Source organism: Nerophis lumbriciformis, linkage group LG03 (genome assembly GCF_033978685.3).
Source record: "Nerophis lumbriciformis linkage group LG03, RoL_Nlum_v2.1, whole genome shotgun sequence".
Lineage (NCBI taxonomy): Eukaryota > Metazoa > Chordata > Actinopteri > Syngnathiformes > Syngnathidae > Nerophis > Nerophis lumbriciformis.
The window spans coordinates 50520289-50537125 of record NC_084550.2 but is presented as its reverse complement, the minus strand read 5'-3'; the positions used below and the strand labels follow the sequence as shown (position 1 = coordinate 50537125).

The following is a 16837-nucleotide window of genomic DNA, read 5'->3' as shown; positions in this document are numbered from 1 at the left end:
CAGAGTCTGTACATTTTTGTCCTGAAAGGATTGCTGTTTCTTCTTGAGGTGCAGGTACTGTATACAGCTGAGTTTTGACCAAAAGAGTTTGCCCGTCGATGCTGTGCCATATGTCAGCCTAGCGGTTGTTTTGTTTCCCCAAATATACACTTTATTGCCAAAATTATTTGGCCACCCACCTTGACTCACATATGAACTTGAAGCATTCCTAACCAATAAGGTTCAATATAATGTCGGTCCACCTTTTGCAGCTATTACAGCTTCAACTCTTCTGGGAAGGCTGTCCACAAGGTTGCGGAGTGTGTTTATAGGAAGTGTCCACCATTCTTCCAAAAGCGCATTGGTGAGGTCACACACTGATGTTGGTCGAGAAGGCCTGGCTCTCAGTCTCCGTTCTAATTCATCCCAAAGGTGTTCTGTCGGGTTCAGGTCAGGACTCTGTGCAGGCCAGTCAAGTTCATCCACACCAGACTCTGTCATCCATGTCTTTATGGACCTTACTTTGTGCAATGGTGCACAGTCATGTTGGAAGAGGAAGGGGCCTGCTGTAAACTGTTCCCACAAGGTTGGGAGCATGGAATTGTCCAAAATGTTTTGGTATCCTGGAGCATTCAAAATTAATGTCACTGGAACTAAGGGGCCAAGCCCAACTCGTGAAAAACAACCCGACACCATAATTCCTCCTCCACCAAATTTCACACTCGGTACAATGCAGTCCGAATCGCACCGTTCTCCTGGCAACCTCCAAACCCGGACTTGTCCATCAGATTGCCAGATGGAAAAGAATGATTCATCACTCAACAGAACGCGTCTCCACTGCTCTAGAGTCCAGTGGCGACGTGCTTTACACCAATGCATTCGACGCTTTGCATTGGACTTGGTGATGTATGGCTTAGATGCAGCTGATCGGCCATGGAAACCCATTCCATGAAGATCTCTGCGTACTGTACGTGGGCTAATTGGAAGGTCACATGAAGTTTGGAGCTCTGTAGCAACTGACTGTGCAGAAAGTCAGCGACCTCTTTGCACTATGCGCATGCACTGACCCCTCTCTGTCAGTTTACTTTTACGTGGCCTACCACTTCGTGGCTTAGTTGCTGTTGTTCCCAAGCTCTTCCATTTTCTTATAATAAAGCCGACAGTTGACTTTGGAATATTTAGGAGCGAGGAAATTTCACGACTGAATTTGTTGCACAGGTGGCATCCTATGACAGTTCCACGGTGGAAATCACTGAGCTCCTGAGAGCGCATGGAAATCACTGAGGTCCTGAGAGCTGCCTATTCTTCCACAAATGTTTGTAGAAACAGTCTCCATGCCTAAGTGCTTGATTTTATACACCTGGGGCCGGGCCAAGTGATTAGGACCCCTGATTCTGATCATTTGGATGGGTGGCCAAATCCTTTTGGCAATATAGTGTACTGTATATGAATCAGTGCATATAGATACATAGGTTTTGAGTTAGGAGCGCAGTCAGAGAACCAGTTAAGATCGTAAATTGAGGTACTACTGTATAAAACTCAAGAGCCAGTTTTGGGACAAGCAAGTCGCTTCATATGGTCGTTGTAGATTTTATGTTATGCTAATGAAATAGAAGGCATTGCAATTGATGTGTGGCTTTTGTTTCTGTGGATTTAGTAGCTGGGCAGGATAAAGAAGAATAGCACACAGTTGTTGATTTACTGCAAGGCAGAATATGACCTGCGATGGCTCCAAGCAGCCTCCCGTTCTTTGTCCTTGTAAGGAGACTCCAGATAGATGATGTTCATTTCCACACATAGAAACACCGATGAGGTGAGGAGGCTTCAAGTTGATGCAGGTCACTTTCCTTATTCAACCAAAAATGTGGATGAAGTTGTTGCTTGTCTGTGATTCATAGTTTGCTTATTAAAAAGTGTTATTGGCAAAGGTTGGCTTCCTTTACGTCAGTCTCTTGCTAGCTTGAATCACCTTTCTTTGGCATTAAAAGAAAAAAATGTTGCAACACACCCTTGATCGGGGACTGGCGCTACTGATAGTTTAGCCCTAGTTGAGCACCCGCATCATTTTATGGCATTATTATGCAAAACCAACTTTTCTTACCTGTTGGTACCTGCTGTTGTGTAAATTTGAACTCAAACCACGGAGTTGCAGAGATATTTATAAAATAATATTGCCTTCCTTCATACTTCCTCCAAAGGAACCGTTTGGAATTTGTCCCATTTGTGACGTTTCACTGGTGATGTCAGCAGATTAACCATATGTGGTACAAATGGGTAATAAGTAATAAGACCGCCTACAAAACAGGACAGCTTTATGGCATCCAGTCGTTTCAGAGAGTCCATCTTTGCTAAGCCTATCACTGGGCTGAGTCCATCTTTCTGTGGCCAATCACGTAACCGGGTCCATCTTTCCAAACGGCTATCAAAAGCCCAGCTTCATCTTTTGGCCGCCCAATCACAGCGCAATTTTGAACTTTTTTGTCCCGCCCCTATGGGCACCGGGCAGAGCCTATTTTTTCCAAACCTATCACCAATCCCCGCGCCAATGCAAGCTTGGTAAATTGAGCAGTTACACTTCTCGTCGCGGCAATGCGGGTGCACTTTGTAGCTCATAGGCCTACCGTACTTTCCGGACTATAAGGCGCACTTAAAATCCTTTTTTTTTTTCTCAAAATTGTGGTTTTGCTTACTGACCTCGAAGCAATTTTATTTGGTACATGTTATAATGATAAGTGTGACCAGTAGATGGCAGTCAAACATAAGAGATACGTGTAGACTGCAATATGATGGCAATATGACTCAAGTAAACAATACCAACATTTAATATGTTACATTGAAAATATAGAACATTACACACGGCGCTCAAAATCTATCAAAATGTTTAAGTATGACTTTGGTAAGCTATGAAGCACGGCTTGATGGATTGTCGGCGCATTAAACATACGAGTATTATTATGGTGTGTGTATAAGGTAAGATGGGCTCACCACCCATAGCAGGGGTCATAGAGGTCGGGTGCGATGTGAGCTGGGCGGCAGCCGAGGGCAGGGCACTTGGCGGTCCGATCCTCGGCTACAGAAGCTAGCTCTTGGGACGTGGAATGTCACCTCGCTGGGGGGGAAGGAGCCTGAGCTAGTGCGCGAGGTGGAGAAGTTCCGGCTAGATATAGTCGGACTCACTTCGACGCACAGCAAGGGCTCTGGAACCAGTTCTCTCGAGAGGGGCTGGACTCTCTTCCACTCTGGCGTTGCCGGCAGTGAGAGGCGACGGGCTGGGGTGGCAATTCTTGTTGCCCCCCCGGCTCAGAGCCTGTACGTTGGAGTTCAACCCGGTGGACGAGAGGGTAGCTTCCCTCCGCCTTCGGGTGGGGAAACGGGTCCTGACTGTGGTTTGCGCTTACGCGTCAAACCGCAGCTCAGAGTACCCACCCTTTTTGGATTCACTCGAGGGAGTACTTGAGAGTGCTCCCCCGGGTGATTCCCTCATTCTACTGGGGGACTTCAATGCTCATGTTGGCAGCGACAGTGAAACCTGGAGAGGCGTGATTGGGAAGAATGGCTGCCCGGATCTGAACCCGAGCGGTGTTATGTTATTGGACTTTTGTGCCCGTCACAGATTGTCCATAACGAACACCATGTTCAAACATAAGGGTGTCCATATGTGCACTTGGCACCAGGACACCCTAGGCCGCAGTTCCATGATCGACTTTGTAGTTGTGTCATCGGATTTGCGGCCTCATGTTTTGGACACTCGGGTGAAGAGAGGGGCGGAGCTTTCTACCGATCACCACCTGGTGGTGAGTTGGCTGCGATGGTGGGGGAGGATGCCGGACAGACCTGGCAGGCCCAAACGCATTGTGAGGGTTTGCTGGGAACGTCTGGCAGAGTCTCCTGTCAGAGAGAGTTTCAATTCCCACCTCCGGAAGAACTTTGAACATGTCACGAGGGAGGTGCTGGACATTGAGTCCGAATGGACCATGTTCCGCGCCTCTATTGTCGAGGCGGCTGATTGGAGCTGTGGCCGCAAGGTAGTTGGTGCTTGTCGTGGCGGTAATCCTAGAACCCGTTGGTGGACACCGGCGGTGAGGGATGCCGTCAAGCTGAAGAAGGAGTCCTATCGGGTTCTTTTGGCTCATAGGACTCCTGAGGCAGCGGACGAGTACCGACAGGCCAAGCGGTGTGCGGCTTCAGCGGTCGCAGAGGCAAAAACTCGGACATGGGAGGAGTTCGGTGAGGCCATGGAAAACGACTTCCGGACGGCTTCGAAGCAATTCTGGACCACCATCCGCCGCCTCAGGAAGGGGAAGCAGTGCACTATCAACACCGTGTATGGCGAGGATGGTGTTATGCTGACCTCGACTAAGGATGTTGTGGATCGGTGGAGGGAATACTTCGAAGACCTCCTCAATCCCACCAACACGTCTTCCTATGAGGAAGCAGTGCCTGGGGAGTCTGTGGTGGGCTCTCCTATTTCTGGGGCTGAGGTTGCTGAGGTAGTTAAAAAGCTCCTCGGTGGCAAGGCCCCGGGGGTAGATGAGATCCGCCCGGAGTTCCTTAAGGCTCTGGATGCTGTGGGGCTGTCTTGGTTGACAAGACTCTGCAGCATCGCGTGGACATCGGGGGCGGTACCACTGGATTGGCAGACCGGGGTGGTGGTTCCTCTCTTTAAGAAGGGGAACCGGAGGGTGTGTTCTAACTATCGTGGGATCACACTCCTCAGCCTTCCCGGTAAGGTCTATTCAGGTGTACTGGAGAGGAGGCTACGCCGGATAGTCGAACCTCGGATTCAGGAGGAACAGTGTGGTTTTCGTCCTGGTCGTGGAACTGTGGACCAGCTCTATACTCTCGGCAGGGTCCTTGAGGGTGCATGGGAGTTTGCCCAACCAGTCTACATGTGTTTTGTGGACTTGGAGAAGGCATTCGACCGTGTCCCTCGGGAAGTCCTGTGGGGAGTGCTCAGAGAGTACGGGGTATCGGACTGTCTGATTGTGGCAGTCCGCTCCCTGTATGATCAGTGCCACAGCTTGGTCCGCATTGCCGGTAGTAAGTCGGACACGTTTCCAGTAAGGGTTGGACGCCGCCAAGGCTGCCCTTTGTCACCGATTCTGTTCATAACTTTTATGGACAGAATTTCTAGGCGCAGTCAAGGCGTTGAGGGGATCTGGTTTGGTGGCTGCAGGATTAGGTCTCTGCTTTTTGCAGATGATGTGGTCCTGATGGCTTCATCTGGCCATTATCTTCAGCTCTCACTGGATCGGTTCGCAGCTGAGTGTGAAGCGACTGGGATGAGAATCAGCACCTCCAAGTCCGAGTCCATGGTTCTCGCCCGGAAAAAGGTGGAGTGCCATCTCCGGGTTGGGGAGGAGATCTTGCCCCAAGTGGAGGAGTTCAAGTACCTCGGAGTCTTGTTCACGAGTGAGGGAAGAGTGGATCGTGAGATCGACAGGCGGATCGGTGCGGCGTCTTCAGTAATGCGGACGCTGTATCGATCCGTTGTGGTGAAGAAGGAGCTGAGCCGGAAGGCAAAGCTCTCAATTTACCGGTCGATCTACGTTCCCATCCTCACCTATGGTCATGAGCTTTGGGTTATGACCGAAAGGACAAGATCACGGGTACAAGCGGCCGAAATGAGTTTCCTCCGCCGGGTGGCGGGGCTCTCCCTTAGAGATAGGGTGAGAAGCTCTGCCATCCGGGAGGAGCTCAAAGTAAAGCCGCTGCTCCTCCACATCGAGCGGAGCCAGATGAGGTGGTTCGGGCATCTGGTTAGGATGCCACCCGAACGCCTCCCTAGGGAGGTGTTTAGGGCACGTCCGACCGGTAGGAGGCCGCGGGGAAGACCCAGGACACGTTGGGAAGACTATGTCTCTCGGCTGACCTGGGAACGCCTCGGGGTCCCACAGGAAGAGCTGGACGAAGTGGCTGGGGAGAGGGAAGTCTGGGCTTCCCTGCTTAGGCTGCTGCCCCCGCGACCCGACCTCGGATAAGCGGAAGAAGATGGATGGATGGATGGATATAAGGTAAGACATATTTAGGGCTGCAACTAACAACTAATTTGATAATCGATGAATCTGTCAATTATTACTTCGATTAATCGATTAATAATCGGATAAAAGAGACAAACTACATTTCTATCCTTTCCAGTATTTTATTGAAAAAAAACAGCATACTGGCACCATACTTATTTTGATTATTGTTTCTCAGCTGTTTGTAAATGTTGCAGTTTATAAATAAAGGTTTATAATTTGAAAAAAATAAAATTAAAAAGTAGTAGCCTATGCGCATAGCATAGATCCAACGAATCGATGACTAAATTAATCGCCAACTATTTTTATAATCGATTTTAATCAATTAGTTGTTGCAGCCCTAGACATATTATCTGGCGTTTTGTTTCGCAATATTATGCAAAAACAACTTTTCTTACCTTCTGGTACCTGCTGATCTGTATTTGGGATCTGCATAAGTCCTAAAAATTTGCGCGCGTCCGCCTTTGTAGTACGTAGTTGAAAAGCTTCTTCTTTTTCTCTATCTTTTTATTATGGGACATTCATCCTCCACTGTTGCCATTTCTAATACAAAGTACAGTGTAAAGTTCTTACTTATATCTGTCAGTAAAATACGGTCATTTTAATTTCACAATTAATAATTTCCTATTTAGTTACTATGTTCAAAACAATATTGCCAATGCATAGTTGTCTGTTTATTATTGTTAATTATGCATATGCATTTTGGATGTATTGTCTGTTTTTTACAGGCATGTGAGCACCCTTTGAGAAAAAAAAAGAGGAAAATTCAGGAGGAAAAAAGAGGAACATTTCTATCAACACAAAGTGCTGCCATGCAATTCCCGAAAGAAAATTTAGAAAATCAAGTCAACATTTCTTGCAATTGGGTGCAATTCTACACCATATTTTACCTTTACAGTTATTTTCATCTTTTGGCTGGCTTTTTTTCCGATGCATTGTACATATTTTTTTAGTTTTTTTAGTAGAGAATTTACTAACATTATTATCATAGAAAATGTAATGTGAAAATTATATTCTAAAATTCTATCCTGTAGCCACTCCCCCTCGGGTAATGTACGTTGTGACCTCTGTTTACATCACGTCAAAAATATACTTTCTCAGAGGCTACTAATAAATACTCTGGAACTACAACTGGTTCAGAACTAACTGTGTTCAGATTGTAAATCATCCAAATATGATTAGCAGCAAAGTAGACAGTCGTCAACGTTTTGGCTCGGAGATCATGCTAGATCATGCTAACTTTGCTAACTCACGAGCTGATCCTCTCCCTGTCCTGCAACGTTAGGCAAGAGGAACAGCGACTACCTGCAGTTAGGGCTGGGCGATATATCGAGTTTATAAGATATATCGATATATTTTCAAACAAGATATGAATTAAGAAAATATTGTAATATCGATATCATTTCTACTAAACTCCTCCCCTTCCTCCTTCCAAGACGTGCTTTCATGTATAAGAACATCCATGATTGGTTGGTTGTTTACTATGATGAGTCACGATTGGTTGAGATTATGTCAAAACATTAGGGACAGGCCAATCAGAGGCAAGATAGGGCGGGTCATGGAACCAGGAAGGGAAATCATAACAGAAATCCCAAATGACGACGAGAGAGTCGGAGAAGAGAAGAGGAAATATTCAAGCGGGCGATTTATATATTAAAAAAACTAGTGGAAGATGGCAGAGGGATTCTCTTCTTTAGATTTTTCTTTTAGCGATGTAGACCACGTCCAGGGAACCCACAATGTGTCTACTTGGCCACATTTGGACAAATGTATGTGTCTGGATAAAACATTCATTTGAGTTGTTTTTACTATGTAAGCCCAAATCAAAACTGTTCTCTAGTTGCCAAGCATATTTCGCACGAGAAATGCTGCCAAAAATGTATGCCGAAGTGAGGAAGATCATAGCCGCACAATTAAGTCAAGTCACTTACTTGGCGCTGACCAGAATCGTACGTGCGTGTCAGTCCATTACATCGTCGACTGGGAATTAAAAAGTGCCTGCCTGCGAATGTATTTTTTTATCTGAGTTTGATACATTTTGTATTATTTGCACAGCTATGTTATTTATTTTAGGTAGAAATAACATGTTTCTATTTTATTTATGTTATGTAATTGTGTGCAACTTAAACAGTTTATTTTCTGTGCTGTTAATACCTATCTTGACTAACTGGGTTAATAAAAGTGCCACTGACAGTTGTCATTCACTTCAATTTCAGTGAATCTCGCTCAAAAATGAATATCTTTATATGTGTACTTTCACCGGAAAATATATTGAGATATATATCGAATATCGAGTTTAAGTAAAAATATATCGAGATATACTTTTTCGTCCATATCGCCTAGCCCTACCTGCGGTTGAGGTGAGCGTTTCACAAATTTTGTTTAGATTATTTATTTTTTGAATATATTTAATAAAAAAAGCGGTAGTGATATTTTGACGCGAAGATTAATGTTTAAAAAGGCAGAATTCCGCAATTTTTGGCAGACATTTCACATGCCTGTTATTAGCAGGCACATGAGCCATGTTTGTTTTTGTATCTGTCACCTTTGCACCTTTTGCCATCATCGCTTGTGTTAGGCTTAACTATTTTGTTGAATATTCTTTAGTCAAATTCAGTTTTAACGACTTTTGTTCGTATATGCTGATTTTATTGAAAAAATTAGAACTGAAGACATGAAAGTCGATTATTTTCTTAGCCCTCCCACAAATCGGTCAAGTCCCTCCTTAGCCCCTGGAGAGAAAAAAATCCTGTCCCTGTCCCTGACACTAATGTTTGTCGTCCTGTGGTGTTTTGGTGAACTCCTTTGACCTTAGTCCAGGGTAGAGATGCGCGGTTTGCGGACACAACCGCGGAGTCCGCGGATTATCCGCGGGTCGGGCGGTTGAAATAAAAAAAAATTAGATTTTATCCGCGGGTCGGGTCGGGCGGTTGAAATAAAAAAAAATTAGATTTTAAATAGATTCAGGCGGGTGGCAGTTAAACCAATTCGGAAATATATATACATAGTTAAATGTTGTTACCCACATGCGAAAAACGAGCAGGCACCTGCAGCATATGCCACAACAGAAGAAGAAGAAAAAAAGAGATGGCAACGCCGGCAGAAAACGTGGTACGCGACAAACTAAAAAAGGGAATACTAAAGACCAGGGGAAAAAAAGGCCAGAAAAGTTCAGCGTGGACTCGTTTTTATGAGGTTGTAAATCAGGATGATAGTAATGCTGGCTACGTGATTTGCAAGAGCTGCGACGCTGTTTATGTCTACGACAGTCACAAAACCGGGACATCTAACATGGTGCATCACATTTGTGCAAAACCCCGAACCTCCACAAACACCCTGAGCATGAGCAGTTTCGTCCGCCGTGATCCCAGAAGAGTGCCACAGGATGTTAAAACAAGATAGAACGCAGCTGCCTGCAGCAGTTTGAGTGGCGCGAGCGCGCTTGTAGGTGCGCTCAGCGCGGCTCCCAGATGATTGCGCACTGGTGTGCGTCTAGGCCGTGACAGCGTGGCACGCATTGAATGTCTCTGCTGCACTGGATCAGTCTCCTTTCTTTAACAGGCAAAAGCTTTATAACCTCACTAATGCCTTGCATCGTCTATATTAGATATATAACAACGGGCGGGTGCGGTTTTGATTAAATGTTAGTTCGGGTGGATGCGGATGGTTGACGACTTTTGTGATGCGGTTGCGGATGAAATAATTGCCTATCCGCGCATCTCTAGTCCAGGGACAGACATACAGTTGAGGGGGAGTATCATTAAAGCAGCACTGCCTGCAGTTTTAGTAACAAGGCGTCAGTGGGAGATGGCGCACTACGCCAAAGAAATACTTGTTTAATGAGACACCAAACATTCATGATGGGAACAAGGCTGAGTTTTGTTGAGGGAGTGAAAATCCACTGACGCTTCTTGTGAGGCCATAGTGACTTCCTGGCGTGTTGTTGTCGTCTCTCCGTGGTAAAAGCCACGGGACTGTGCCAGAATGTAATGGTGGTCTTCACACGTCAGCTCTGCCTGATTGTTAGCATGTCTCTTTTAACTGGAACACCATTGAAGCTATAAACAGCTTTCACACACCATGTAAAAGACTAAATTTTTACCACTCTGCTCTCTGGATCAGACACAGAATGTGGGAGACCAACTCAACCCGACATTTTCCAACTTTGAAAGTGGTATCTGAAGCACTCTTGATATAGCCTGTCGAAGACTTTCTCTACATATCAACACATAATGATGGGAACAAAATTGTCCGACAATAGAGATGCACTAGAGTACAAACCAGTGAAGTTGGCATGTTGTGGAAATGGTAAATTAAAAAATAATACAAGGATTTGCAAAACCTTTTCAACTTATATTCAATTGAATAGACTGCAAATACAAGATACTTAACGTTTGAACTGAGAAACTTACATTTTCTTTGCAAATATTAGCTCATTTGGAATTTGATGCCTGCAACATTTTTCAAAGAAGCTGGCACAAGTGGCAAAAAAGACTGAGAATGTTGAGGAATGCTCATCAAACACTTATTTGGAACATCCCACAGGTGAACAGGCTAATTGGGAACAGGTGGGTGTCATGATTGGGTATAAAAGCAGCTTCCATGAAATGCTCAGTCATTCAGAAACAAGGATGGGGTGAGGGTCACCACTTTGTGAACAAATGCGTGAGCAATTTGTTTAAGAACAACATTTCTCAACCAGCTATTGCAAGGAATTTAGGGATTTCACCATCTACGGTCCGCAATACCATCAAAAGGTTCAGAGAATCTGGAGAAATCACTGCACGTAAGCGGCAATGCCCGTGACCTTCGATCCCTCAGGTGGTGCTGTATCAAAAAGCGACATCTGTGTGTAAAGGATATCACCACATGGGCACAGGAACACTTCAGAAAATCACTGTCAGTAACTACAGTTGGTCGCTACATCTGTAAGTGCAAATTAAAACTCTACTATGCAAAGCCAAAGCCATTTATCAACAACACCCAGAAATGCTTCACTGAGCCTGAGCTCATCTAAGGTGGACTGATGCAAAGTGTAAAAGTGTTCTGTGGTCTGACAAGTCCACATTTCAAATTGTTTTTGGAAACTGTGGACGTCGTGTCCTCCGTCCGGACCAGAGAGGAAAAGAACCACCCGGATTGTTATAGGCGCAAAATTGAAGAGCCAGCATCTGTGATGGTATGGGGGTGTATTAGTGCCCAAGACATGGGTAACTTACACATCTGTGAAGGCACCATTAATGCTGAAAGGTACATACAGGTTTTGGAGCAACATATTTCGCCATCCAAACAACGTTATCATGGACGCCCCTGCTTATTTCAGCGAGACAATGCCAAGCCACGTATTACAACAGTGTGGCTTCATAGTAAAAGAGTGTGGGTACTAGACTGGCCTGCCTGTAGTCCAGACCTGACTCCCATTGAAAATGTGTGGCACATTATGAAGGCTAAAAAATCCCAACGGAGACCCCCGGACTGTTGAACAACTTAAGCTGTACATCAAGCAAGAATGGGAAATAATTCTACCTGAAAAGCTTCAAAAATTGGTTTCCTCAGTTCCCAAATGTTTACTGAGTGTTGTTAAAAGGAAAGACCATGTAACACAGTGGTAAAAATGCCCCTGTGCCAACTTTTTTGCAACGTGCCAACTTCACTGGTTTTGGGTTTTGTAGTATCAGAAGCCCTTTATCACATCATGTAAAAGTTACCTTTCCCTTTGTTGCCATCCTGTTTAGACAACACCGACAAAAAATGTACAGACTAAGTCAATCAGGCAATTTTCCCAACTTTTGAGGTAGTATCAAAACAAGCCTCTGGTATACAACCTACAAAACAGCATTACGGTATTCCCCGTGTCGTCGTTCAGGATAAACGCCACAGTCATGGGATTAGGAAGGCATCAAATTCAACCCAAAAATTGTTCAACTTCAATGATAGCTCTTTTCACATGGCATGTTCAAAAATATTGTATGAAATGCACTGACACAGAATGTGGGACACAAAGTTAAAATGTCAATAGTCCACTGTTGGAAGTAATAATAACTGAAATTTATATAGCGCTTTTCTAAGTACCCAAAGTCGCTTTACATCTAGAACCCATCAATCATTCACACCTGGTGGTGGTAAGCTACTTTCATAGCCACAGCTGCCCTGGGGTAGACTGACAGAAGCGTGGCTGCAATTTGCGCCAACGGCCCCTCCGACCACCACCTATCATTCATCATTCAATTCACCGGTGTGAGTGGCACCGGGGGCAAAGGGTGAAGTGTCCTGCCCAAGGACACAACGGCAGCGATTTTTTGGATGGTAAGAGGCGGGGAGCGAACCTGCAACCCTCAGGTTCCTGGCATGGTTGCTCTACCCACTACGCCATGCCGCCCAGTAGTATCTAAAGTCCTATTTGTTTTACTGGACAATGTTCTGTGTGAATGGCATTGACTCAGAATGGAGGGCACAGACCCGACCAGGCAGTTATCTGATACTGGAGATACAGTACTGTAGCCCTTTCACACAGTATGTAAAAGTAAGCAGTTTTCTGCGCATAAACATCACTAACGCAAGTGTGGAGATTCGACTTTTGAGTATCAGAAGCCCATTTAACACAGCATGTAAAAGATGGCATTTTCTCTCCTGCTTTTCTGTGTCAATGTTCTGTACCCTGCACTTTTGCCAACTATTGAGATCGTTTACACAACATTTTAAAGGAAACTACAAACTTCTTTTTTTTAATTGTTTGTCTATAATTCCCAATCCCTGTGTAAGACAAGAACATATGTCGTTTTTTAAGCATTTTAACTTGTTAATAAATGCCAGCAAGAGTCAGCTATAACAATGTAGGTAATGGGATTTGCTCTAGTCCGCCTATGAAGTGCTCTAAAATCATCCAGAAACCGCCAACAACGTTTTATATTCATACTGTAAGTATATATGTTATGTAGTAACAGGCACATTCATAATAACATGTAATATTTATGTATTCTGCTAATTTTAAGCATACAGCGGCGTATTAATTTCTCATATACATCACAACGGGGCGGTATTGCTCGGTTGGTAGAGTGGCCGTGCCAGCAACTTGAGGGTTCCAGGTTCGATCAACGCTTCCGCCATCCTAGTCACTGTCGTTGTGTCCTTGGGCAAGACACTTTACCCACTTGCTCCCAGTGCCACCTACACTGGTTTAAAGGTAACCTAGATATTGGGTTTTCACTATGTAAAGCGCTTTCAGTCACTAGAGAAAAGCGCTATATAAATATAATTCACATCACAACGTTCACTTTTCCCTTCAACAACAACACTACTAATCATAGCAGACTTCATGAGAGCCAACTATGACTACTTTGGTACAAATGATGATCCAGATCCTTATATTTTTGAGCCCGAATATAAGGAGGATGAACTACAAGTTATTTTTTATAAGGTGTGATACACAGATCCAGCTTAAGTGAAGCACTTAGCATTAGGTAGCAGTATTGCTAAGGGTGATGGGTCAAATGCAGAGAATAATTTTGCCACACCTAGTGTGTGTGTGACAATCATGAGTACTTTAACTTTAACTTAACTTTAAACAAGAAATACAAACTACGAACATAGTAAAATACTGGGATGCCGACTGATGGGATGTTCATATCTTTCAGCACAAGACATGTGTTCTCCGTTAAGATGATGAATTATTCATAATCCTTATTTAGGTAAAAAAAAAAAAAAAGTGGGAATAAACGAGCGTCTTGTTGTGTCTTCAGTGTGTTGAGGTCCAAGTTGAATGTCAAAGTTGACCAACTTCTCGGTTTGTGTACACAACCTTCTACTATACAAGTAAGAGGCATGATTTATAACCTAGAATTAACTTTGACCAACTCTGAGGCAATGCGGCAGCTCACCGGCTCAGAATGTCAATAAGGTAGTTTGCTCCCTATGATCAAGGCCCCGCTAAAAGTAGTTTCTCTGCTTTAGCTCTTATAATCACAATGTCGCTAAAACTTGGTTAATATTCACGTCACAAGACGTAAATGGATTACTGTTGGGAGTTTTTGGATGTTTTTAGAGGGCTTTATAGATGGATGGTTCTTTATTGTCATTGCATAAGTACAACAACATTTTGGGTGGAACAGATGACTCTCGCTAGCTACATTGTTAGCCGTATTTTACAATTTAGAATACACAAGAAAGAGAAAAATGTATGCGTTCTTGTCTCACAGAGGGATTGTGAATGCTAGGAATTATATATATATTTTTTTAAGTGCAGTTTCCCTTTTAAAAGACATAATCTTCCCACTGTGTTGCTGTTGTGTATAAATGCCACCGACATGACATGGAGTCAACAAAGTCACCCTAGCAATTTTCCACCCTTAGAGAGACAGTATCATAGAAGTAACAGAGGCGCAATGGCGCCTGTGTGTGAGGATATTCCGCAATACCAGAACCAGGTTGTAAAATGTTTAGCTTAAGGTAGGGCTGATCACAATTTTTTTTTACATCATCCAACCTCAATTAATATCACAGATTTTTTATATTATTTTTAACCTCTCAATTTAAAAGCATCTGTACTAAAAATTAAATAAACTTTAGACTTCTTATAAACACACTGCATACATAAGAAACCAAATGCAATACGATGAAAATATTTTTTATTTTTACTCAAAAGTAAAACAAGAAAAATAGAAAACTTAGTATTTTGTGCAAGGGATGCAAGTGCAAGGGCTTCATAGTAAAAGAGTGCGGGTACTGGACTGGCCTGCCTGGAGTCCAGACCTGTCTCCCATTAAAAATGCGTGGCGCATTATGAAGCGTAAAATACCACAACAGAGACCCAGTACTGTTGAACAGTGTAAGGTGTACATCAAGCAAGAATGGGAAATAATTCCACTTAAAAAGCTTCAAAAATTGGTCTCCTCAGTTCCCAAACGTTTACTGAGTGTTGTTAAAAGGAAAGGCCATGTAACACAATGGTAAAAATGCCCCTGTGCCAACTTTTTTGCAATGTGTTGCTGCCATTAAATTCTAAGTTAATGATTATTTGCAAAAAAAAATTAAGTTTCTCAGTTCAAACATTAAATATCTTGTCTTTTCAGTTTATTCAATTGAATATAGGTTGAAAAGGATTTGCAAATCATTGTATTCTGTTTTTATTTACCATTTACACAACGTGCCAACTTTACTGGTTTTGGGTTTTGCACATCGGCTTGATCACTTTGGCGACACAGACCACCCAAACACAACCGACGTTAATTTAGCTTTTTTCTCAACAATAGTTTCACCTTCAGAGGATACCTCTAAGTCACGGCTGGCATTTGCTTATAATACTGTCAAAGCGCTTTGAGTACCTTGAAGGTAGAAAAGCGCTATACAAGTATAACCCATTTATCATTTATATGTTGTATAATTAATATATTTATATTAATATATATCAACTCTGATTACCTGTTGTTGCGCACATTTCCACCATGTTTGATAAGTTAATATGCTACCAGCTGATAATTGGCCTGAAATTGATCACGTTTACTGATCAAGATTGTATAATCGCAAAGCTCTGGTTTCTTTGGAAAGAGAAATACCTGCTGAGTTCTGTGCAAAAGGCACAGGACAGTTAATGCGGCATCCGCTTCGGTCTTCAGTTGTAATAAGCAAAATACTGCAAGGCTGAATTGCCTTGTCACGATAAAACTTCACGAGCGATATAAAATGTTAGCTGGATGCAGCACCTTGTTGCTAAGCAGAGCTCAATCATAACTGCTTCATAGACGATTTGATTATAATGTTTGAGCGACAAACTCTAGTGCTGAGTCATGCTACTATTTACACACATTGGTTTGACGGTGGACGCCATGTTGACATGTGACCTGCTGTATCACTCTTGGTCCTTTTTCCACCTCTCGGTCTCCATGTGTGACTTAGCCTACCGGCTCATATCCCCTACTGTGTAACATGATGCAGCAGTCCATAGCCTAAAGTGATACGTCGGTAGCGGGTTATGGCCGCCGCAGCTGCACGGATGATGAGTGATAGGAGGTGTTAATGTGTGCTGCCAATTTTAGCTTTCAGTCAACATGAGGTCTGGAACTTTATTTTTAGCCGCAGTATGTAAGCAGCAGGGCCTCTGTCCACAATTGTCGGTCAGTTTCTCAGACAGTCCATAACGAGGAATATACTTCATCACCTAATGTCTAATTCTGGCTTTCACGTAAGCCACTTAGCCAACATTAAAGGAATTGGGTGTGTAACAGCTCAAATGTCCTTGAGTAGACACGCACAAGTTCTGTGTTACATTTGCTGGAAATAAATCTGAGGCAGTAGCAGGTGTGTAGACCCACCCAGCCTGTCAAAGGCATTGTGTGACACGATATTGGAATGGTAACCAGACAAAAAGTAGCATTAGTTCATGTCTTCCGGCCCGCATAAAGGTAGTAGGTGACCCACCTTTGTGTTTTGTTGTGTTGTGTTGCAGATGGGAGGAGGAGCTGTCCAAACGCGAGCAGCTGGAGTCTGCGGTGGAAAACCTGCACCAGGTTAGGAAAACAAACATTTAGTCCACTAGCAGACCAACACATGATGTTACAAATTTGGCTGAAATCACTACAAAAAGAGTGTGATTAATTCACAAAAAAATAAAATGTTGGTAGAAATTGCGTATAACATTAGCATGCATCAAGTACCAAAATGTATGGCTCTGTGGTGTACACTTGTAAAATTAGCTAAAAAAGATAGCATGCTAACGTTAGCTGTGATTTGCAGCCTTGGAATGTTTAACTTCTAATTGTGACAACTATAGACATCAAGTTGTTCCCATAATTTAACTGAACGCCAAAATCATTAAAAATGAGGAGTTTTGACGTGAAAACAAA

The 16837-nt window shown here is 43.5% G+C and overlaps 1 protein-coding gene and 1 long non-coding RNA gene across 3 annotated transcripts in view; one reads left to right on the top strand and one right to left on the bottom strand.

Moving 5' to 3' along the window:
• iffo2b (intermediate filament family orphan 2b) overlaps window positions 1–16837 on the top strand; it is a 90736-nt gene that overhangs the window by 45624 nt on the left and 28275 nt on the right. For both annotated transcript variants that reach the window (XM_061938737.2, XM_061938729.2), the window contains exon 2: window positions 16441–16501. In XM_061938737.2, the coding sequence (XP_061794721.2) occupies window positions 16441–16501 (61 nt within the window). The remainder of the gene's footprint in view (window positions 1–16440; window positions 16502–16837) is intronic.
• The window catches only part of LOC133586358 (uncharacterized), a 46452-nt gene that overhangs the window by 10306 nt on the left and 19309 nt on the right, over window positions 1–16837 (bottom strand). Inside the window, exon 2 of the long non-coding RNA XR_009814152.1 lies at window positions 16413–16492. This is a non-coding gene — a long non-coding RNA (uncharacterized lncRNA). The remainder of the gene's footprint in view (window positions 1–16412; window positions 16493–16837) is intronic.